This window comes from Lacerta agilis, chromosome 10 (assembly GCF_009819535.1).
Source record: "Lacerta agilis isolate rLacAgi1 chromosome 10, rLacAgi1.pri, whole genome shotgun sequence".
In the NCBI taxonomy this organism is placed as follows: Eukaryota; Metazoa; Chordata; class Lepidosauria; order Squamata; family Lacertidae; genus Lacerta; species Lacerta agilis.
The window spans coordinates 41,962,719-41,987,606 of NC_046321.1; the positions used below are offsets into that span (position 1 = coordinate 41,962,719).

The 24,888-nt window shown below is 42.2% G+C and overlaps 1 protein-coding gene across 1 annotated transcript in view; it reads right to left on the bottom strand.

Annotated features, from left to right (window-relative positions):
• TRHDE (thyrotropin releasing hormone degrading enzyme) overlaps window positions 1-24,888 on the bottom strand; it is a 196,346-nt gene that overhangs the window by 163,748 nt on the left and 7,710 nt on the right. The window contains exon 2 of the mRNA XM_033161733.1: window positions 24,142-24,415. Coding sequence (XP_033017624.1) covers window positions 24,142-24,415 — 274 coding nt within the window. The remainder of the gene's footprint in view (window positions 1-24,141; window positions 24,416-24,888) is intronic.

Genomic DNA, 24,888 nt, shown 5'->3' on the forward strand with positions numbered 1-24,888 from the left:
ATAAAACACACACACACACGAGTTAAAAATTTAGGTAGCAAAAAGGAACAGCAATTAATACAATAAGGGAAAGGGAAAGTGGCTGATTACAGTCATGGGGTAACCATGTCAGACAATTAGTGTAAAACATCCTAAGGACAAGCTAACTAACTGTTGAAAGAACTGGGATGTACAAATTGCATAGTCCAATCAGAGTCAGTCAATAAATGTGTGTGTGTGTGTGTGTGTGTGTGCGTGCGTGTGCGTGTGTTAGGGGTATTGTAAGTTGAGTGGTCGGTGGGCATAACACCAATCATTATGCACATTCACCAGGATTCATGGGGGATGTACACATAATGTGTCCATGAAGAGGGGTGCACATTTCCCAGTCACTATGCCCCCACCAAGCTGCTTCTGGATCTCTGCCTAATCTTACATGGCCCATTACACATTCTCCCACTGAGCAGCTAAAAGATGAGCTGCGGCTCCAGATAAATATTAATGTTTTTTATGCAGTCCAGCCTCCTTTTCACCACTCTCAACCTTTCCCAGGCAGCTGAGCAGCACAAGGGAGATAGGAAGGGTTTTAAACCTTCCCACCCTGTCCCACAATTCTGATTGAAATTGCTTCCCTTGCTGCTCTTATGGTTAGAGAAAAGAGTGGCGGAAATATCAGGTCCCACCCTCTGCCATTTCTGGCCCTGTCCACTCCTGGCAGATTACCTCCAAGATCATTCAGTTCCCAGTGGAAAAAAGGCTTGCCCACTCTTTCTCTCATTGCTGCAGTCTTTTCAAGGTTCAAGGGCTGGATTTTGGCAAGTCAAAAACACAAGCTATAGGCAAAGTCTAAACCTTGGAAGAGGAACATCAGAGCATCAGGACTACATGCACAATCCTGCTGCTCAGTGCAAAAGGCTTGTTCTCCAAGGCTTGCTGGAGATCATGTGTAATGACCAGAGAATGTACAAAATTAAGTCAACACACACACATTCACTTAGGCCTGTTGGATATTGACCAGGAAATGTGCACAATTTCCTCTTTTGGGATGGATTATGTGCACTTTCTCCCTGAGGCCTGATGAATGTTCACAATGGCTGGTTATAATGCACATTGTATGCTCAGCTTACATTACTCGTAATAAATATCTACATACATGGGCACATCCAGTGCATCTGATTAGATTGTGATCTTCCATCATAGAAGATAAATGGAAACTAAGAAGTCATAATGTAATTTTTAAAACTGGGATTCCTTGCTTGATGCACTTGCTGATTAAGCTGGTACATAATCAGAGCTTCCCAAATGTTATCAATCTACTGTCATTTAGAAAGTTGCTTGGGAGACTTCCAATTATATACCCAACTTCAATGCTGTATATAATTGGTTAATAATGTCTTTAGGCAGGAATCCAGGGAAATTAAGTTCAAATTCATGAATTAGCACAGCTATTGGAGGTATGTATCTATGGTCTAATGTGAACAAGTTCCTGGCAGCGATCAACAACCATATTTCAGAACACTGGCAATGTTGGACATTCCTACCCAATGCAAAAAGTATGATCCAGAGACCTGTCAGCATGGACCAAGGGTACCAAATAGTATGGGAAACAGCCTTACCAGAAAAATTAACCAACAAGCTGAAATTGACACGGGGACAAATAGAAGAAGACGCCTTCACCCCGGTATGGCTCCCCTTTATCACACACACAGCCCAACAAGACAATGACAAAAAATCTACCAACAGCATACAAATCAATATGGCTAACCTGATCCAAAACACCCACCTACCCCACCCACACATGAAAACAAAGACCACCACAGCCAACCACAAATGAACAACTACACCTTAGGCCAACCCCAACCCCTCACCATCAAAGGAACACAAGCGAACAACAGAGAACCTGCACAAGCAACGCTGACACCAAACCCTACATATATTAAGTAAAATAGAAACATCGCCGCCCGACCCCACCCCATCCACCTCCCCCCTTTTCTTCCTAATGTCTCAACAAATGAAACTGATTTGTAAAAAATTTACATGCAAAAAATACGAGACAGAGACATTGCACATACTTTTGGAAATCAAGAAAATATTTAATAAAAAACACAATTAAAAAAAGCTTACTATTAAAATTTAAAAACACCACATAGTACTGCAGGCAGAGCTGGGTCATCAGATGATGAAGAGGAGGAGTATAGCCCTGAACCTTTTCATTCGTTATGGTATGTGGGGTGGGAAGAGTGATTACAACTATGGCTGCCTCTTTTGCTTCTAGAAGTCTCACCCAAGCTCCCAGTCCCAGCCATAGGGATGGAGAGAGAATGGAATGTCAGAAAAGGAGATGCCAATACAGGGCCATGGAATCCCTGACAAGCAGACTTTATTCTCTTTCTTTCCTATCCACCCAACAGCCTCATCCGTCTTCCACTATAACTCCTCCTTAACAGCTTAAAGCCTGTCTGTAGGGGATGGGGGAATTAAGGAACTGGCCCACCAACCAGATCCAGTTCCTCATCTCCAGATTAGGATGTGTTTGCATTTCTAACCTAAATCACTTTTGCCACAGCTGGTCCTGGTGACCCCTCTAGGTATTAAAGTTCTGATAGAAGAGTAGAGCATCTAACGTGTCCCTCACAAACTTCCCAGTGTTGATATATGTGATAACGTTGCTGCTGCATTAAAAGGATGCTGGGCTCTCCCAGAAATATAGTTACTGAAATAATGTCTCAGAGTCAGAGCTGAAATTTTAAAACTGATTCATATAACCATATGTAAATAGCACCACTCTCACAAATGACATACCAAAAATGCCACTGTTTCTTCTGGACTACACTAATTGTGGTCTTAAACTGGGGACTGGTTGAATATTGTGTGTGTGATCACTTTGTTATGTTCACTTATAGCTGTTACCTTATTCATCCAGTACCGAGGGCCTTCTGGCGGTTCCCTCACTGCGAGAAGCAAAGCTACAGGGAACCAGGCAGAGGGCCTTCTCAGTACTGGCGCCCGCCCTGTGGAACGCCCTCCCATCACAGGTCAAGGAGATAAACAACTACCTGACATTCAGGAAATACCTGAAGGCAGCCCTTTTCAGGGAAGTTTTTAATGTGTGATATTTTTGTATCTGATTTTTGTTGGAAGCCACCCAGAGTGGCTGGGGAAATCCAGCCAGATGGGCAGGGTACTAATAAATATTATTATTATTATTATTATTATTATTATTATTATTATTATTATATTCCATAGTACAGGGGTAGGCAACCAAAGGCCCGTGGGCTGGATGCGGCCCAATCGCCTTCTCAATCCGGCCCACGGATGGTCCGGGAATCAGTGTGTTTTTACATGAGTAGAAAGTGTCATTTTATTTAAAATGCATCTCTGGGTTATTTGTGGGGCCTGCCTGGTGTTTTTACACAAGTAGAATGTGTGCTTTTATTTAAAACGCATCTCTGGGTTATTTGTGGGGCATAGGAATTCGTTTTTTTCTTCAAAATATTGTCCGGCCCACCACATGGTCTGAGGGATGGTGGACCAGCCCACGGCTGAAAAAGGTTGCTGACCCCTGCCATAGTATTACATAGTATTACAAGCTAAAAAAAAAACTGAAGCCAAAACATCTCCCAAGACATTGATTTTTAGCACATTCATTTCATTATTACAGCTGACAGCATGACGCCAAAGGAGAGGGGGGGGGGAAATCCCGCTTTCTCTCCACTCGCTTCCCTAATCAACCAAAAACGTTTCTGTTTAACCTGCCGGCAAAGTAGCAATTTTCATTTATTAAAACATTCTTTTTGGTACTTATCAATGGACGTGGAAAGCTGAAGAACCACTTCTCTTTACCCTGAAGCAATCCCTACCATCTTCATTATGCCCCAGCTTCAAACTTTCCTTGCAGTACTCAGCAGTGAGTGTGTCAGGGGCAGAGAACCATCTAATTTGCAATTAACACTAAGGGTCCTACATGGAAAGCTTAGGAAGGTGACGGGAATAGCAGACATATTTAGAATAATACATCTTGCAAGTCTGCCTCAAAACAACAAGTTATATGTACATTTCAATTTTGGGCATAAATCTCACCATAAGCTGTTGGATTTCTAGTCCGCAGCCCAAACATACCTTCTTGATGTTTAATTTGTGGTGCATGTTGAGGCAGCTTTTAATTTTAGTGGCACTTTAAAAGGTGCTGCCTTCCTACTGTGCTGCTGCTTGAGCAAGGCTTAATGTCTCCTAAAGCAGAACAACTCAGCTGGGAGAAAACCATTGTCCTAGGTCTCTTGCCTTTCTTCCATGGCAGAGTAATAAGGACATAATTGCTAGAACCCAGGGTCGTCTTTACCCAGGCTGCAAGGGGTGCGGGGCACCCAGGCGCTGAATTCTGGGGGGCGCCAGGTGCCCACTGCTGAAGCTGCCTAAGCTCTTAACTATCTACCTGTTAGGAAATAATAAATAATTTTGATCAATCTAGAAAAACAAAATCCATATATACCTAGGTATTAACGAAATGTATACCTACTGTTTCACTAAAGGACTTTCGACCTTGTGCGCTCATTTACCAAAGACGCGCCACGCCAGCGGCGGCACTTGTCATTCACAACAGCGCCGTGCACACAAAATTAACTCTTACATCAAAATATTGCGTTATGTATTGTATTGAGCTGCTTTGTGGCAGCGGGGTCAGCGGCACCTTTGACACGACTGATGTTTCTCCTAAGTAGGTGCCTAAACGATACTTATAAGTTTAAGTTTGGTCGTGTTGCATACTTAAGTATAAGTGTATTGTAAATAAATGAGCAAATAAAAAAGTTTGTTTCTTTTTCCTCCCTTCTTTCATAAACAAGAGATAAGGCGTAAGCGTGGTGTCTGACATAAGCATAATAAAAGTTACTTTGCGGGCTTAACTAAATTTGGGGGCACTGGGCGGATCTTTGCACTCCGGCGGCGCATATGCTAAAGACAGCCCTGCTAGAACCCATGCTTGCCTCATTATGTCATTATTACTCTGCCATGGAAGAAAGACAGGAGATATAGGGTGATGCCTTATATACCAAGTGAAACCATAGGCATAGGCAGGGGTCAGCAAACTTTTTTCAGCAGGGAGCCGGTCCACTGTCCCTCAGACCTTGTGGGGGACTGGACTATTTGGGGGGGGGGGAGAGATGAACAAATTCCTATGCCCCACAAATAACCCAGAGATGCATTTTAAATAAAAGCACACATTCTACTCATATAAAAACACCAGGCTGGCCCCACAAATAACCCAGAGATGCATTTTAAATAAAAGGACACATTCTACTCATGTAAAAACACGCTGATTCCTGGAAGGCGATTGGGTCGGATCCAGCCCCCAGGCCTTAGTTTGCGTACCCATGCCATAGTGTCTATCTTTTTTTCTTTTTTCTTTTAATTAAAGATTTTCTTGATTTACAGCAGTAATGCAATGTCTGTCTCGTATTTTTCCATATAACATTTTTACAAATTGGTTGTTGTTGTTGAGACATTAGGGCGAGAAGGGGAAGAGAGGTGGGTGGGATGGGTGGGGTAGGGTGATGATGTTTCTGTTTTACTTAATATGTGTAGGGTTTGGTGTCAGCGTTGTCTGTGCAGGTTCTCTGTTGCTCGCTTGTGCTCCTTTAGTGGTGAGAGAGGTCGGGGTTCTAACTCAGCAACATCCAAACTAATTGGCAGTGGCTCTCCAGGCTTTCAGAAAGGGTTTTCTCCCAGGCCAACGTGGAGGTCCCAGGGGTTGACCTTGGGATCAGCTACAGCCCTACCTGAATGCTGATCTACAATGATGTTCCTGTGCATTGACTGCAGTGCTAGATACAGATGCTATACCACATCAGTTTGGGAGAGCTTGAAAGCTTGCTTGCCATTTTGTGATTGGAACATAGGAAAGAAACATAAGACACTGAGTAAGAGTTCATCTGCCTCAGTACTGTTTAAACTGACTGGCAGCAGCTCTCCAGGGTTTTAGGAAGAATCTCTCCCAGCCCTGCCTGGCAATGTCTGGGGTTGAACTTGGGACCTTCGGTACACAAAGCAGATGCTGTAGCACTGAGCTACAACCTTACCCTACATTTTGTCTAATAAAGGCATTTCCCAGTTGTTGGATTTTGACTTTTTCCTAATGAACCAATATAACTTTCTCTGCTTTTTTTTTAAGGGGGGTGGGTTGCTGTATACCTGGGGCAATGTGATGGCTGTCCAGTGCATACAGTCTGGGTCTAGTAATATTTCCCTGGGTATGATGTAAACCACCCTGTGATCTTCAGATGCAGCACAGTATATAAATTTAATAAACAATGGGTAGTTGTCAAATAGTAGAAGTGAATTCAAATACAATAAGGAAGTATTTCCTAAAGATCAAAGAAAAAGAAATATGCATAATCTCTAGTACGTCTCAAAGCATGCATCATGAAAGTTGTATCCCACAGCGCAGTCAAAGGTGCTACAAGCCGGTGGCATTAAGGACAGAAAAGTCACTTGCATACATTCTTTTCAAATTCAATCAGGCTACATAATCCTTCACTCAGCTGCAACCAAATACATTTAACTGATTTCAGAGGGAATTATGAACACAGAAGAGGGCAAAGCATCACAGCATAAAAGCTGAGAAGATGCATGCTCAGTCCAATTGATTTAGGTGGGTTTTGCACATCATAACCATGTAAAGCTAACAACAATAGGCAGTATCAGTTAATAAATGCTGATGCCAAGCCATCAATCTAGCCAATGCCCAGGGGAGCCAGAAAAATGTGTGCAAATCCATAGATGGTGAAGCTCAGAAAGACCATAATAAATGCTGAAACATGAGACGCTGGGATTGAGCAGGTGAAATCGTTTCTACTGAACCCAGTGCTCAGCATGTTTTATTAACCAAGCTTTACTGAGAAATCAAACAAGAGTTTCAGTTGTTTGTGGTCATTATTTAGAACATCTCTGTACTTTGTGTGCGCACACACACAACCACAGAAAAACAGGCTTAGGTAAATAGTAAATTAATGTTTCCTTAAAAGCCCCCAATGATAAAATGATCACAGAATTCTACAGCTGCAAGCATATATTGTGTTCTCTCTGGGCAAGTTAGGCAGGATTGTGCAGTTCTGCACTACCTGCCTTAAAAAAAAAAGTCCTTCTGTCACACTAATCTCCCAATGCAAATACTTTCCAATATTATCCATTAGGAAGTTGCTTCCATGACCTACAAGATGCCATGCTGCAAACCATGCTCCACTCCAACCTTTCCTTCCCTTCTTTCCACACAACCTAATATCATCTCTGCAGGAAGGTTATAAATTGGTACAAAAGCACTTCTGCTGCCCCAACAAGCAGAAGAGAGCCAAGTTATTTTCTTACACCAGAGTTTTTCATATGGGATACATAGGGCTTGCACTTTTGTTTCCACTTCAATGTCTTTTACACAATTATTTGTAAGTACCGGCACTTGGATACCATATCAAAGTACATGTAAGTCTTACACAGAATGTTCCTAACTCTTCTTTATGCTAGAGTTGTGCCTTAAGATCAACATTTGGCCCCCAGTTAAGTCTTGCGACGGCCTGATGAATATAGGCTTTTTGTGACCCAGAGGCAGACTTTTCCATTGGTAGCACCAATGTTACAGAATGCACTTTGCTGAAACCCAAGAGGCCCCAACCGTACTGGCATTCAACCAGCTTTTGAAAATCCACAGCCATTGCATGTCTAGGTCCCGAGCCCTCCCCCATTTATTGAATAATAAAACACACAGACACCAAAATTTGGGTTAATGGGACAATAAGGCCACAACTTTATTGGTTACAGATGTGAGCACTATTGGCTTAGGCACTGGAATCGAACTGACTATATCTGACTCCTGCCAGCCATGCAGGTAGTCTGGTAAAGGTCAACCACCAGTAGGGGGAGCCCTGTTGATGTACATTAACTGCGAGCTCCCCTAGGGTCCCCGATGGGATTGTGGCATGGCTCTAGCCCATACCCAGGCTTCAGACAAGATCCACACACCCAGATCCCTTTAATGGAACACCCTTAAAAAGGAAGGGCAGGTGAAGGCCACAACCTCCCCTCCCATAAACCAGGTTTTACCAATGCCTAACCACGACTCGAGCCAAACGGCTCACCGCAGACACCCTCACACCTGCAACCAACACCTAATGCCTTCAATGATATTGACCAACCAGACATCGTTTCCCCAATTGGAAAGATGAACACCGAGGAAGGAAGAGGCAAGAAGGTAGAGACGCCCAGCCATGCGGCCGTTTAAATAATGCAAGCTGACCGTGACGACGCCGGGACTCCCTGTGACGTGGGTGGCATCACCACACCCCCTGCTATACACGGGAAGAGCATGTGGCCTGCCTGCAACCCCACCCCCCTGGGAAGGGGAGCGGCCTTCTAATCTCTCGACCTGAGACTCCCATTTTACATTCTCTGTTTTACTGTGCGTTTTAACTATGGGTGCTTATAAAATTGGTTTTTATGCTTCGTAAACTGTTTAGAAGCAAATTTTTGCATGAAGCAGCAAATAATAATAATAATAATAATAATAATATCATCATCAAACAAAAAACTGCACTGAGAATGCTCCTGTACTATCAAGGAGGTCCCCACAGACACAGGCTCCCAAGGTCAAAATAACCATTACAGCCAACACCCTTTATGATCAATTACTTTGTGTGTTAGGCTGTCTTGCAGAAACAGTCCTTTAGGCAAGTTCATGTTATTATGTCAGGTGTGGAGAAACTGTGGCCCTCCAGATAACATTGGACCCCAACTCCCATCAGCCCTAGCCAGCAGGACTAGCTTAAGGATGATGAGAATTATAGTCCACCAACATCTGGAGTTCCCCATTGCTGCATTATGCTATTAATGTGATAACTGCAAATTATCAATTGAAAATTTAATGTTGTAATCCTATGCACACTACAGAATAAGCCCAACTGAACATAGCAGGCCTTATTTTTGAGTATACATGAACAAAATTAGTATGCATAAATTTTATGTTTGTTTGAGGTACTGCAGTATCAGACCAGCTATTAGCCATCTCTCTGGGCCACAAAATTTCATATTTGACTATTGGTCAAAAACAGATGTTGCTCTCCAGAAGTTGCTGAGCTCAAAAATCTAATGTTCCCTGACCACTGGCCATGCCAGCTTGGGATAATTGGAGCTCTGGTCCAAAACATCTGGAGGGCATAAAGTTGTAGGAAAGCAGCTTTAGAATAATACAGGGGTGGCAGACCTTGACTTGCAGAATGCAATGGTGTCTGCGTTGTTCTCTTGATGTAAGTACACTTCTGAGATGTGCAGCTGCATTCAGTAAGAGTCAGTTGATCACTCCTGAGCTCTGCTTCCAGCCATGTGATTCTGATTTAGCAAGAAACTCCCAATCCTGATCAGCAATAATGATCAGTAATCCATATCAAGTTCCATTGGAATCTGTGATTGCCTCCTCAACAGGAGCAAAGCTGGTAGGTGATCAGCTTCTTAGGGGTTTGGGCTATCACCTGTCACATGAAGAGCATCACTTTGAGTGAATGTGTCAGCTCATCCTCAGTTACTCTGTTCCTTCTTGACAGCTTTTCTTCTGGGTTCCTGTTTGCTAAGAGACCAGGCTTAAAACGGGCCGTATCAAAGCCACAAATGAATGAAGGTAATTGAAGAGTACGCGTTGCATGCATGAAACCAGAAATGTGGCAGCCACCGGCTCTCCTGCCACAGCACAGGAGTAAACAAAACTAGAGCTAATTTCTTTATCCTTTCCAAAAAGTACAGTTTTAAAACATACTCAACCCTTTAGGAGAGGCTGTTCTATAAATAAATAAAAGCACACATCACTCTCCTGTCTCGTAAATACTGTATCTGTCACTCAAACAGATGCCAATGAACGCAGTATCGCCTGAGCAGTTCCATTTTCATTCTGCTGAAATGATGCAGCTGTGGTAGGTGCACAGGAAAACACTGGCTTGATTGACAGATGTTGATACTACTGCGGGAATGTGCTCACCTTCCTGTGTTCTTGGGGTGAGATTTTGCCCAAAGATTACACTTAGCTTTCACATTTCCTTTACAGAAAGTGTTTTTAATCATACAGAAACACTTTAAGATAATGGATATGAAGCTTGCTCATAATGTCAGTAGCAAAGGTCAAACTGATAAAGTAAAGCAGGATTCACACCTTTAGGAAATATATCAGTGGTGTCAGGTAGTGGAATACAGTAGAAGATTTTAAGAGCTAGAGGAGGCATCAAACTGTGGAACAAAAATATCACACGGTCCACATTTGTCAGGTGTGTGTATGTATATATATACACACACATACATATACTCACACACTCGCGCGCACACACACGCACACACACACACACATATATAGGAACCAGCAACGGGTGAAAAGAAGTCAAAAGCAAGCTAACAAAGTGCTTTAAAACTTTGTAACTAAAGCATATGTAATCTTCCTCAGAAGATCTTCTGTTGAGATTTTTAAAATAATTATTTTCATTATTTATTACATTTATTGACTTATACAGGGTATTCTGATACATTCCCAAAAGATTCCTGTCTAAAGGCAGGGGATAGGATCAGATGATCCATTGCCATTCTGATTCTATGTGAAGGGCTAGGCAAAGGTAGATTCACAAACTATTTTATATTCCTTTCCAGCTAAAGAACTTGATTGCATACAGCCAGCAGATCTCTAATAGGAAAAAAGAAATCAATTTCCTCAGAAGCTACACTGTCTGATGGAAGAGATATATCAAAACACAAGCGTCAAGTTGGTACCTGCTTTGTGTCTGTCAACAAAAAAGGCATGCGTTTCTTTTGAAAACAAATACTTTGTGGCCAGAACAACCTAGTTAAAATTTCACCACTTATTACTGGAAAGCCTAGACTGGGCTTTTGATCCAGAATTTACCTCTGGATGGAACTGGCATGCCCCTGAACTTGTGTGGAGTCCAGCTCCATACCCACTCAGATAAGCAGAGCTGCAAGTAGGTACATCTTCCAAACTGTCTTCAAGGGCAGCCCCATTCAGAGCATTCTGCAACAGTTAAATCTTCAGTTAACAGAGCTTGGATCACTTTGGCCAGCTTAGCCCTATCCAGGATGGGCTAGCTAACCAGCTAAAGGTGGAAATAGGCACTCCAGGCAACTGAAGCCATCAATGCCTCAAGCAACATAGATGGAACAAAGCTACACGCAAGTTCCTTCCTGGGGAGTGCAACCCCATACAGAACTGCCCTTCTACCTACTTCTCAGGCTCAAGATGCAGCACATCTTGTACAAATTCAGTTTCAATTTATTAACCCACATCCAGCCCATTAACATCTCCAAGCACCTTGGAAGCACCTGATTCTCCTGCTTTTATTCAGATGGAATGGGTGTCATCGACATACTGATAGCACATTACTCCCAATCCACTCTCAATTTTACCCGTGGACTGCCATCTGTCCAGATTATAATTTGCTCTGAACTAATTTTAAGATGTATTTTAATTAACTGATTGCCTGTTTTTATGTTCTTATGTTCTTTGTATACTGTGTTAGTTTTATGATGTTAGCCGCCCTGAGCCCGCCTCCGGCCAGGGAGGGCAGGCTACAAATCTATCTATCTATCTATCTATCTATCTATCTATCTATCCCCTGTTGACATCTCCCAGTGTTTAGCATACAACTAGGAAGCAGCTGTGACTGGGCTTTCCCATTTCCTCAGTAGACTACCTCTGTGAGTCTATGAGAGCTTCTGGCAGTCTCTTCTGCTGCTGACTATGCCTCCTTGACTTTCTCAGTTGTCTGGTCACTGTAGCTTTTAGCTCCCAGAACTAACACTGTAATTGTCACTATCTTTCTCCATACCCAGGATGGGAGACCCGCAATGTTTTTGTCCTCACTCGAAGTACCAAGTCTGCAAGACTTTGCTACAGACCTGGACAACATATCAACAAAGGCAGGGAGAGGCTGCGTATTATTCATGCCTTTGAGGATTTCTCTCAGAGTGGACTTACTCTCCACTCCACACTACACCTGGAGTAATGGTGTACACAACATTTTTTACGTTAACATTCTCTTCTGTAAAGTCAACATGAATATGGACCCCCCCACCCGCATTATCAAACCAGACTTGTGAATGCTCTCACCACATATCCTGCAAATATTCAAAACATCCTGAAAAAACATGCTGAGAAGCAAGTTGAGCTAGGAAGTGGTGTATTAGGATCCAGACACAGGATATGAATGCTCACACAACCATGACAACAAAATTCAGCCAATATATAAATTCACCTTTACTTCATCAGATTAAAAAAAAATGGGGGTGGGGGGTAGGAAAGCAATTCTTGGAGAGAGCCCATGCATTCCGTTTCATGGGCAATTAATATCTGAAAATGTTTCTCACCTCCATAACCCATTCTTAAATCATTGCCTAATAATACCTAGTTGGTTAGAGTATGGACCGTCTTCACCCCCATCGTTCTGCCCAGACACTGAGATCCAGCGCCAAGGGCCTTCTGGCAGTTCCCCCACTATGAGACGTGAAGCTACAGGGAACCAGGCAGAGGGCCTTCTCGGTAGTGGCACCTGCCCTGTGGAACGCCCTCCCATCAGATGTCAAAGAAATAAACAACTATCTGACGTTTAGAAGACATCTAAAGGCAACCCTGTTTAGGGATGTTTTTAATTACTGGTGTTTTAATGTATTTTTCATCTCTGTTGGAAGCCGCCCAGAGTGGCTGGGGAAACCCAGCCAGATGGGCAGGGAACAAATAATAATAATAATATGTTGTTGTTGTTGTTGTTGTTGTTGTTGTTGTTGTTGTTGTGCTGATAATGCCAAAGCTGACATTTCGATCCCCGTAAGGGACAGCTGCATATTCCTGATCCTCAGGGTGCCTTCCAACTCAACAATTTCTATGATCATGAGGGATAGCATCCAAACATCCAGTTTTACCATGTGATGAAATGATTATCACATGATAAAGATAATGTGCAGGGTTGGTCCAAGGCATTTTGCTGCCTGTGCCAAAGGAGCCCTCTCCCAATTTCACAGACAGAAGATAGCTGGGCTGGCAACAGAACAATATCTGCCACATCTGAGGGCAGCAGGGAAGCTTGCATGAGAGTGGCAAGCACAGCTCTGTCCTCCAGCCCCCTTACTACCACTCTCCAACCCCCAGCATCCGCTGCTGAGGCAGTTGCCTCACTTTGTCTAATGGTAGGACCAGCCCTGATAGTGTATGAAGTAGTCTTTACTTAAGGCAGATTGAAAAATCCAGTTCTTCTCTGTGCATTTCCCATTTTCCATGCTTACAACATCTTGCAGAGGTGAAGGATTTAAATGTGACACCTCTTTTCATTAAATGCCATTCTATTCACAGAGCAACAGAGAATTCATGATAATAAATGTATGCATTTAAATACTGTGTGTACCACAACTGCTGACTGAGGACTCCCCCACCCCAAGACCAAGCACTATGTATGTACAGTATTTTCCTAGTGCATTCAGCTTGCAAATTCAAACGGAGATGAATAACAATAGGCTGTGTGTTTGCAGTTCATGGGTTTTAGACTATTCTGTGAATTTGTTTGCAAGTCTGATATTGTTTGTTGTTAATACACACCTACCTTATTATTATTTTTTAAGTACTCAGTGTACTAGGATACATTGTTTTTTTGCTTACTCAAACTTGTACTGGTTGCATCCAAAGACTAGGGGAAAGTAAATAAAATAAAATACCATTACAACAAGACACTTTTCATCATTCTGAAATGTAACTTTTAAAAATCCCCACCGCTCTGCTGGCAGCCTCAACCAGCTTAAGGGGCAAACGACACATTGCATGCAAAGTAGTATAAAGAAGGCTGCTACTTTTTGCAGAGACGTATGCTAAAAACGGTTACATCTTGAAGAAATAAGCAGCAGTAGAAGAGGCTGCTGAAACCTTCCTTTATCTACTCCGGGTCCTCATCATCCACCCAGCTGCTTTTCCCCAAATGCAACGGTAAATCCACATCTGGAATCCCATGGGGTGAAAGCATATTGGGAGTAATTTGAAGCAGACAAGTGGTCGGTGACAAAGAATTTAAGCACTCCTTCTCCCCTCCTCTGCTCTAAATTCCGTCCTTGCAAAGGGTAGCCCACCTTTCAAATCACCTAAAGTCATAGTGAAGCTACATTTCAAAGCCCTGACTGTCAGGTCTTAAGATAATGGCCTTGTGGGACAAATCTGACCCAATAGTGGGCAAAGATTAGGTCTTGGGCTGAAAGTTCCACACCTCTCTGCTAGGAGATCTTGCCCTAGTAAAGTTCCAAAGACAACAAAAGCTGTAGCTTCGGATAAAATCGCTTTGCAAGCATCACTTACCTTAATAGGTCCAGCACAAGTAAGCTTCTGCCCTAGGGCATTTCAAAAATCATGCTTGGCAAAGCACAACGCCTAGCATCATACAGGTCCAGAATACTTCCCCGAGTCAGATTAATACAATTCATTTTATATTATCTATACAAATATGCACCCTTTCATATTATGCTTATTATATACATATACACACAATTTTCAGTTCAAACTGTGTGGGTGTTTTCAGGGAAGGGTTTAAAAACAAAAGAAAAAGAAAAAAAGAAAACCTATATTGTCGATGTCCTACTGAGTTTCTCTACTGCAATGCATTGACTCACCCATGAAAACATTTCAGCATTATTTATTTATTTATTATTATTGAAGCAATGACTAACTGACAGAGAAGGTATTTTTTTAGGAATTTAAACAGTCCAGCTGTGAACAGCGAAGACTTAAGGTGGAGCCCACTTATTGCTTACTTGTAATATAAATTTTAGCTAACTTCAGTTTTAAATTACTAAAAAATTAATAGCAGAATGACATGTTGCCACAGATACTTAATTATGTTTGTGGAAGCCACTGCCAAGCAGCTAGTGACTGACACTCTAGCCAGAGTTTCTCCTTAATATTTCATTCTGCCTGCATTATTTGTGGATTACAATACATGTGAGCTCCCTCCTTAATGGCACATTTCATATAGAGACTGGGTAGTCATATAAAAGGGAAGAGGGCATGCATACATTCTATAATGGTCTCTTCTCTTCTCTTCTTCTTTTCTGAAATAAGAAATTTAATTGACAAGTGACATACTCAGCTGATGCTTTGAGGATGGCATTTCCAAGAAGAGAGGGAAGTACTCCATTAACAGTTAAAACCAAAAAGTTGAAATGCACAGCAACATTTCTTTTGGAATTTGCAACCACGTGCAAAGTCCCTACATCCAGTGTTAGAAATTAGGCAGGTGCCAGGCGCATTTTGCGACTGGCACCGATCCAATTGCGACCACGTGGAGATCTGTGGATGCCAGGTTGGTGTTTGGGGAAAGCAAAATGTCCCTTATAGTAGGGTCTGAAATATTTTCCGTGAAGCTTGAATTTGTTTTATTTTGGATTGTTTTATTGGATGTGTTGTAAACTGCTTTGAGATTTGTTTTTTTAAAATATAAAGCAGAACAGGAATGAAAATGATGATGATGATATTCCACTGTAAAATAACAAACAAAAAGAGGCATCTAGACATTCCGTTGTGGTGACCGCAACCTATGTTTAAGGTGCCATTTATCAATTATATTACATAACTGAGTTTCTAGCACTGCCTAAAAAGGTAAAGGTAAATGACCCCTGACAGTTACATCCAGTTGTGAACGACTCTGGGGCTGCGGTGCTCATCTCACTTTACTGGCCTAGGGAGCCAACATTTGTCAGCAGACCATTTTTCCGGGTCATGTGGCCAGCATGACTAAGTCGCTTCTGGTGAAACCAGAGCAGCTCATGGAAACACAGTTTACCTTCCCGTCGGAGCAGTATCTATTTATCTACTTGCACTTTGACATGCAAGGTTGGCAGGAGCTGGGACCGAACAACAGGAGCTCACCCCATCGCAGGGATTCGAACCACTGACCTTCCAATCGGCAAGCCCAAGGCTCAGTGGTTTACACCACAGCGCTACCTACATCCACCCAAAAGCAACAGCTTAAGGTCAACTACATGCTACTCTACAGCTGCACGTAGCAAATTCCTGACAGCCCCTTTTTTTTTTTTACAAAAAGTCCTCAGTTGAAGGAGACTCACATTAGAAAGGAACAAGGTGGGAAGGAAGTACAGTGGTACCTCCGGGTTAAGAACTTGATTCGTTCTGGAGGTCCGTTCTTAACCTGAAACTGTTCTTAACCTGAAGCACCACTTTACCCAATGGGGCCTCCCGCTGCTGGTGCGCTGTCGCCACGCAATTTCTGTTCTCATCCTGAAGCAAAGTTCTTAACCCGAGGTACTATTTCTGGGTTAGCGGAGTCTGTAACCTGAAGCATCTGTAACCTGAAGCATCTGTAACCCGAGGTACCACTGTACCTGAACATTTCCTTGCCAGTCATTTTGCCCTAACAACTCTTAGACATCTCAGCTGAATTACCCAAGGTATCCAAACACATTGGGGCCTGTGTTTACCTTACAAAAAAAAAATTAGTTCTTAAGCTCCATGAGACTAAAAAGGCAAGAGTCTATGCCCCCCCCCCTGTGAGAGCTCATGCTATTATTCCAAGCCTGGATAATGGTAGGAACTATTTTCATGTCTCGTGCCAAGCCTTGGGGAGGTTTAAAAAGCTGCAATACATCCCACTGCTTTCTGAGCCTCTCCAAAGTTCAACAGAAATACTTCCAAATTAAACGGAGGATGCCTTCTGTGCGGAACTTCAACTGTGGATATTTCTAAACTATTATTTCAGTATCAGTAACACTTTGTAAAAATGGATGTTACAGCCACCTGACATAGTTGCGGGAAGCATTAATGTGGGAAGGATGCTTCCAGATCTGCTTGATCGGGAGCTCTAACAAAGAAAGGTCTAAAAATAATGTGAAAAACAACAATGCCGTGCATATCATACTATCATTTTCCATGTGCATAAAACTGCAGAAAGGGACTTCTCCACTGTTTTCCCTACCTATTTATACCATGCACGCACACTAATACAAGACTTTTCATTTGTTTATCATATTTTTATCCTGCTTTTCCAGGCAGGTTGTGTGGGGTTATCCAGTTTTATCCTTATAATGACCCTATGAGATAGAAGGTGTTTCCTGCTTGGCAGGGGGTTGGACTGGATGGCCCTTGTGGTCTCTTCCAACTCTATGATTCTATGAGGGCGAATGAGAGCAACTTGCCCAAAGGACTCCACTGAGCTCTATAGCTGGGTGGTAATCTGATCCCAAGTTTCCCTGGCCAAAGCCCAACACTTTTATCCACAACTACCCATTGGTCTTGTGGAAGATTCCACACATACCTGTGATCCAGTTGTTCATGATGTTGGGTTCTACTGAAATAAGTGCATGCATTAAAAGTAAAACTATTTAGTACATCTAGTCAGCAATTTCTACTGAGCAACAGTTCTACTCCTTAGGGGATTTTAGGTGACCTAGAACATAGTCAAAAACTGTACACTGCAGCAAAACATGGATAAGTAAGGGTGGCTATTAGAAAGCTGGCTTTGTATCAAAGTGCAAAGGAAGTTTGTGATTTTTTAATGACTTCAGAGCTTACCGAAGTAGCAGAATGACAGTAACCAGTGTCTAGAATTCTTCATGTATTTACAAAGGCAGCCATGAACTGTGTGCTACCTCCACTGAAGTACCCCACCCAGAATAGTAAGTGCCCACTTATCTGCTGCAACACGTATACCTGCTTGAATCGCTATGAATATTCATTCGCATTTCAGATTAATTTACTACGCCACTGTCCATCCCTTTGTGTTTGCCTCCTAGAAAAATCATATAGCGAGTACATTTTTACTGATGAAAATAACTACAGAAGCCAAATTCCTGCACTATGTGAATGCATGATTTATCAGAGCACTCGGTATTACACAACACAGAGCTCAAGTGTAGAATATCTGCAATCAGCCCCAAAATGCAGAATAATTGTTGAGTAAATCTAAATAACAAATGAACTGGGGAAAATGTGAACTGCTTACGAATTCTCCAGGAATAGAAAAGAGGTTAAATTAGCTGTTCAGTTCCAATTATTCCTCTAAAAGTATTCCTCTAAAAGTATTCGAAGCAAACTAGGACTAGTGTACACTCCTAGACTGGAATGATATTTCAGTATTTTAAATTATCTTAGCACAGAGTATCATAGTCTAAAGTCTTTGCATTATTTAACTACTATGGATAACAGAAATTTACTTTCCATTTGGGTCTTTTATTTCAATGCAAAAAAAATTAGCATAGCATGTATGATTTAAAAAATCATTGGTTTCAAAAGGGTTGGGCTAGAAAACTTTGAGTCAGTCTTTCTCCCTGTGCTGAGGCCACAACAGTTATCAAGGCTGGAGAAAGATGTGCTGGCAAAGGGTCTGTAAGTGGGAAGTGGGAAGATATTCCAAAGTTCCTAAGAGGGTTCATCAATATGGAACCCATGGGTGACATGGAACAAACAGGCTTTATTCGCCAGATTAGGAGCCCTAATTGCCAAAGGTGGCAGCCATGCAGGTATCCAGCCCCACCTGGTTGAGGCAGGTACAAATAGGGCAATGTGGTCAGGAGGAAGATGATGATGGATCAAACACTGCTGAGGCTTCCCAAGGTTGGATCTGGTGGTGTATGTGGGTGAAGATTTGGTGGAAGGGAATTGTTACTTTGAAATTGCTCCTTTGGAGTTATTTCTTGGTGGTAGAGGGCTTTATATTACTGTGTAAGAAGGTTGAAGGAGGTTTACTGTTTGAGAGGTTTGGTTTTTGTTACTGTTTAATGAGTTTAAATCACCTCCTGGCAAATAGAAGGGGAAGAAATGGAGGCAGTGAGAGATTTTACTTTCTTGGGATCCATGATCACTGTAGATGGTGACAACAGTCATGAAATTAAAATACGCCTGCTTCTTGGGAGAAAAGCAATGACAAACCTAGACAGCAACTTAAAAAGCAGAGACATCACCTTGCCAACAAAGGTCCATATAGTTAAAGCTATGGTTTTCCCAGTAGTGATGTATGGAAGTGAGAGCTGGACCAAAAAGAAGGCTGATCGCCAAAGAATTGATGCTTTTGAATTATGGTGCTGGAGGAGACTCTTGAGAGTCCCATGGACTGCAAGAAGATCAAACCTATCCATTCTGAAGGAAATCAGCCCTGAATGCTCACTGGAAGGACAGATCCTGAAGCTGAGGCTCCAATACTTTGGCCACCTCATGAGAAGAGAAGACTCCCTGGAAAAGACCCTGATGATGGGAAAGATTTGAGGGCACAAGGAGAAAGGGATGACAGAGGATGAGATGGTTGGACAGCGTTCTCGAAGCTACCAACATGAGTCTGACCAAACTGCGGGAGGCAGTGGAAGACAAGAGGGCCTGGCGTGCTCTGGTCCATGGGGTCACGAAGAGTCGGACACGGCTAAACAACAACAATGAGTTTATCCAATTCCGTTGAAATAATAATATCTTTCCCCTCATATATTGACTACCAAAGATCCTTTAAAGAACCTTCAGAGTTCATTGGCAAAACACTCTCCTGGGCAGGGGCCACAAATTCTGAGTGTTGCTTAAAAAAAAAAGTTAGGTTTCTAACCCCCCTAGAAAGAAAGTTATGAAGCAAAATAAACAACTACCCCTCTAAGTAATTTCTGTGAAATGAGCCCCTGCCCTAGAACATCATCCTAAGAGTCATCACCCTAACACTGGCATGCAGTTGCCCTACAAAACATAGCAAGGGGGTTGCAGGGTATCTTGGGAGCCAAGGAGAACAGAGCTGAAGAGTTTTTCTTCCTCATGCCTCCGAAACGATGCCCCTTGGCTGCTATACACATATTGTGCCAGCCTGTGTGCAAGCTTGATGCATGTAAACTGTCTAACAGCAATACCAAGCGGCACTAGGGATTTATTCTCCCCTTTCTCTCTCTCTACGGTATCTTGTAATTTTCTCCTTTCTGGTGAAGCTTGAAAGAACCACTTAGTTGAAGTGGCATGCTGTGCAGAGTAAGCATGCCAAAGTGACGAAGTTTCCTCTTGGCTGTGCTCAGCTGACCAGCCTGGAATCATGTTCAGATTAACCATCATACGGAGTTCCAAGAGTTTTGTCCCATAACAAGATTAGCTAGTGGTGGGGCGTTAAGTAAGGCGCAAAAGAAAGAAGAAAGCATGGCTTTCCCTTCAAGATGCCAGGTCATTTCCTTGAGCTTTCTAGGATGTTCTGTACTATATTGTTGTTGTTGTTGTTGTTGTTGTTGTTGCTTATACCACGATGATGGCACGTTTTACTACTCTTTTAATTGGGTAGCTATTTATGAGACAGACCACCTTAACCATCTCTTCTCTCACTTCATGGCACACTTCAATCAAAATAAAATATATGTTAAAGGTGTGTTGTGCTGTATTGAATGTCCTGATTAAATAACGAGAGGTTTGAGTCCGTGACTTAAATGTCTTTAAACCATTAGCCTATCTGCAGAGAGCAGCTATGTTCTGGACTACTCTTCTATACTTATTATTTATTGAACTTATATAGTTAAGTTCTATATGGCAGCCAAATACTAAACACTGGCTCTAACTTGTAATAGCACCCATGCCATTCAGCTTAAGAAGAGTACTACCCACTTGCAAATCCAACAGCCTGATCTTCTGCCCTATGGAAGTATGTGCAACTTTGTCACCTAGAAGTGAGTACAGCCCACAGCACTGCATAACCTTAAATGGTGGGGCAGTAAATTGCAGCTCTCCTTCCACACATCCTTTAATCCATCCTATATAATGTGTTACGCGCACCTGCAGTGGAAACCGCAATATTTCAATATGCTGGCAGCATACAGAATGGTTGTACCTGGCGTTTTTGTTTTATATAAGACTTCTATGAGACAAAGATGGTTAATGATGAGCTTTGTTAATCCACAATATTTTTACAATGCTCTCACAAATTAATGTACTTGTGCATCACTGCTCTTTACTTCATGGAATTTGAGACCTATTCAAGTGCAAGTCATCAGCTCATATTCCTGACGCAGGTAAAAAGAGAACCTTTGCTATTGCAAGCAGTAAGAGCCCTTGACTGCTACAGCAGAAATGCTCTGTTTTCCCCATACCAAATCACTTAAGTGCTTCTTAGCCATTACAAGTATGATGTGCTACAATTAAGAAAAAGATCTTTTGAAGGTAGAGATTAATTCAATGAGGCCACCAAGTCATTTCAGTGTAGACACAGAACACAGCCTTAAAAATGTCACGGCTGGTTATTGCTGTTTTTGGACTATCTTGATTTGCCACTCAATACAGCTGAAATTGAACTAGTAAGTAAAGTGCCAAGGTGGTTATGATATGGAACTCAGCTACAGCTCAGTGTGAAAGCTAAGGCAGAATCTTTAGGTTATAATGCATTTCTCCAGGGAGAGAAGACAAAATACATCGTTCAAACTAGCAGCCAAGCAAATTCTAACGCACTTGATGCTGGTTTTGATATGCAGCCCAACAAACAGAAGACTGAAATCCTACACACATTTACTACTACTATAATTTATTCTTTATTACCTGCCCTTCACCTTAATGTTCTACGGAGGGGTTGTGCTAAATGTTTAGGAAAAGCTCTACCCTCATGTCCTGACTCTCTGCTTTTATAGAACACCCACACCAAAGGACAAAACACTCCAGAGTTCATTACTAAAATAAAAATAAAATAAAAAAATCACACAAACACCAGATATTTTTCACAGGCGTGCAGAAGATGCTTTCCACCTCTTTAGCCCAAGTCACAATTAGCAATTCTAACACAAATATGCTTTGTTATGTGGATTAAGCTTGGTGCAAAGGAAAAGTCCCTCCTCCCTGCTAAGCATTAGAAAGAAATGAGAGTTGGCAGGAGGTTGTGTGTGTGTGTGTGTGTGTGTGTGTGGAGGGAGAGAGAGAGGGAAAGAGAGAAAGAGAGAAAGAGAGAGAGCGCTGGCAGAATTTCTGGTGAAATGTTTGGCTTATTACACAGCACATGAGATTTGTAAAACAAAACAAACTGACGTAAACAGTTTTGTTTCTTCTCACACACATAGCTACTCCTGGATCGCTCCCAATAAGCCTAAGCCACATTCCAGGACAACCAAATGTATCCTTCAATGTGGAGAACCAAGTGAAGGGTGTCTGTGGAAAAACCATTCAGTACTTACAAGAAGTTTTAAAAAGTAATGTAAGAGCAGCCTGATAGATCAAACCAATGGCCCGTCTAGTCCAGCATCTTGTTCTCACCGTGCCCAACCAGATGCCTGTAGGATACCTGCAAGCAGGCCTCCAGCATAATAGCACTCTCCCCCTCCTGCAGTTTCTAGCAACTGGCATTCAGAAGCACATGGAATCCAAAAAGAAATGCTTTTGCAGAACCTTGTGCGTGACACCTGCAAACCATTACAAAGTCACTCCCTAATGATACAAAAGTGCAGCCAAAAACCCCTTCAATATTTTACATTCCAACTATGCATAGCCCTATAGATATGGGTTATATTCAAAGTAGCACTAAGCACCTCCTTGCGTAAGCAGAGCAACTTCTGTTTCTGCTTCTGCAACAGGGGCTCTCTCCCCTCTCCTCCCTCCACTTGCCCACTAAATCTGTTCTGGGTTTTCCCCCAACCAGAGCAAGTGAGAAGGGAGGGAGGTAAGTCTAAATGAACAAGCGGAAGTTGTTCCACAATTATTCCCATAGTAACTGAATAAAGCCTGAGAGTGGTCCTATTCAGAGTACACCCACTGATGTAAATAGACATGACTAACCAGGGCCGTCTTAGAGGGATTGGCCGCCGTGGTGCAGCGATCCCTCGGCGCCCTCGGCCTGCTGCCTCTCCGCCCGAGTTGAGGCTCCGGTACTTTGGCCACCTCATGAGAAGAGAAGACTCCCTAGAAAAGACCCTGATGTTGGGAAAGATGGCGGGCACAAGGAGAAGGGGATGACTGAGGATGAGATGGTTGGACAGTGTTCTCGAAGCTACTAACATGAGTTTGGCCAAACTGCGGGAGGCAGTGGAAGATAGGGGTGCCTGGCGTGCTCTGGTCCATGGGGTCACGAAGAGTCGGACACGACTGAACGACTGAACAACAACAACTCTTTTGTAGGACTTGGCTCACTACAGCCCTGAGAAAGAATCAATGGCAACTTCATTTTGCAACAGAAATACTAGTTATTGTTCCTGATAATAATTACTTTTAAGCTAATGATCTGTTTAGCAAAAATGGAGCCGGTCAATGAAATACAAGCAACAGCAGCTATGCCGCTCACTGTCATCTTCATGCTATCACACACACATGAGTTGCAGAATACTGCCTACATGCTTAGCGGTGGTCCAGCATCACAATGCTCTTAGCGTATGTAAATTCTCAGAAAACAGACTGGTGTTATACTATGCCCACAGGATATTTGGTAACTAAGTGCTACTTCGCAGGACACAGAAACCCACAAGTCATGCCTTTCTTTCACCATGTGTACATACCTCACAGAGCCACAATTAGCCCTGAGACTGGATCCACACACAATGTACATGTAGAATGTACACAGAAAAGAAAACCCAAACTTATAGCATTCCCTCAAGTAATCAGCTGTACTGTTGCTACGCTTGAAATATATACACTAACTCAGTGATGGCCAAACTTAGCCCTCCAGCTGTTTTGAGACTACAATTCCCATCATCCCTGACCACTGGTCCTGTTAGCTAGGGATGATGGGAGCTGTAGTCCCAAAACAGCTGGAGGGCCAAGTTTGGCCATCACTGCACTAACTGATAGTATATGAAGCCGCTCCAATGAGAGATGGCTGAATTTATTTATGTAAAAGCATTGTTTACTTGTAAAAAATAAAATAATAATCATTGCCATGAACTGAAGGTAGAAAAAACCATGCACTTTAACACTTCTAAGAGAGACAAATTCCTCTCACAAACATATGGATAACCTTTGTTCATACATGGAAGCAGCAATGAAAAGTGAAGGCAGATATTAATAGCCTGATGCTAGGCTCTTTCTGCTTGTACTATAACAGATTCACCAGGAGGCAGAAAGGACTTTAAATGTAATAGATAATGAATATGCAAGCATTTTTTGTGGGCAAAAAGGAAGGTTTTTCAATAAATATATGTAAGCTGATTTAAAAAATAAAATAAAATGCTTACCAAAACTCCATTCTTTGTGGTCGTCTCGCGGTATGTAAAGTTGCAAACAGCCCAGGCTAGGTAATATGTGGACATGAGCGGAGTCTGTGAAAAGTGATCCGTAACCCATCCATCTTCTTCAAAAACAGAAGTTTCCACAGGCATATTGGACAAAGATAAATAGGTTGCTTGATGCTTGATGCTGATTTTGAATGTGGCCTTGTAGATAGGCTCATCAAAGCAAGGAAAGGCTTTTCTGGCATGGGTAGGAGAAAACTGTGTAACTGCAAGAAACCTGAAGACAAAAAAAAAAGATGAAAGAAACACTGCTTTCTATTCAGATCTTAATGCAAAGATAGCTGGTAAAATAGTGAAATGTACAAGGGATGGGGGAAATTGCAGTGTGATATACAAAATAAAGTCGCTATGAAGCATTCCCCAACATTGTTAGTTTTATTTTGAACTAAATTCTTCTGCTTGCTTCAGTCCGCAAAGAGCAACCCTTGATAAAGGATACTGGCATTAAATAAATACTGAAGCACTAGATATAGTATTTATTTATTTATGTTGACATTCAAACCTCAAACCAACAGAACATCAGCCAGTATTAACCCCTACAAAGCAAAACAAATAACTACTGTTGCGTCAGTGATTTAATTACCCTCAGGGAAATCTCTAGGGCCTTCAGCACTGACAGCATACACTGGCTTCTTAGGGCCATATATAAAGTATTCTTGCTTAAGAATGCTTTGGAGACCCATTATTTCC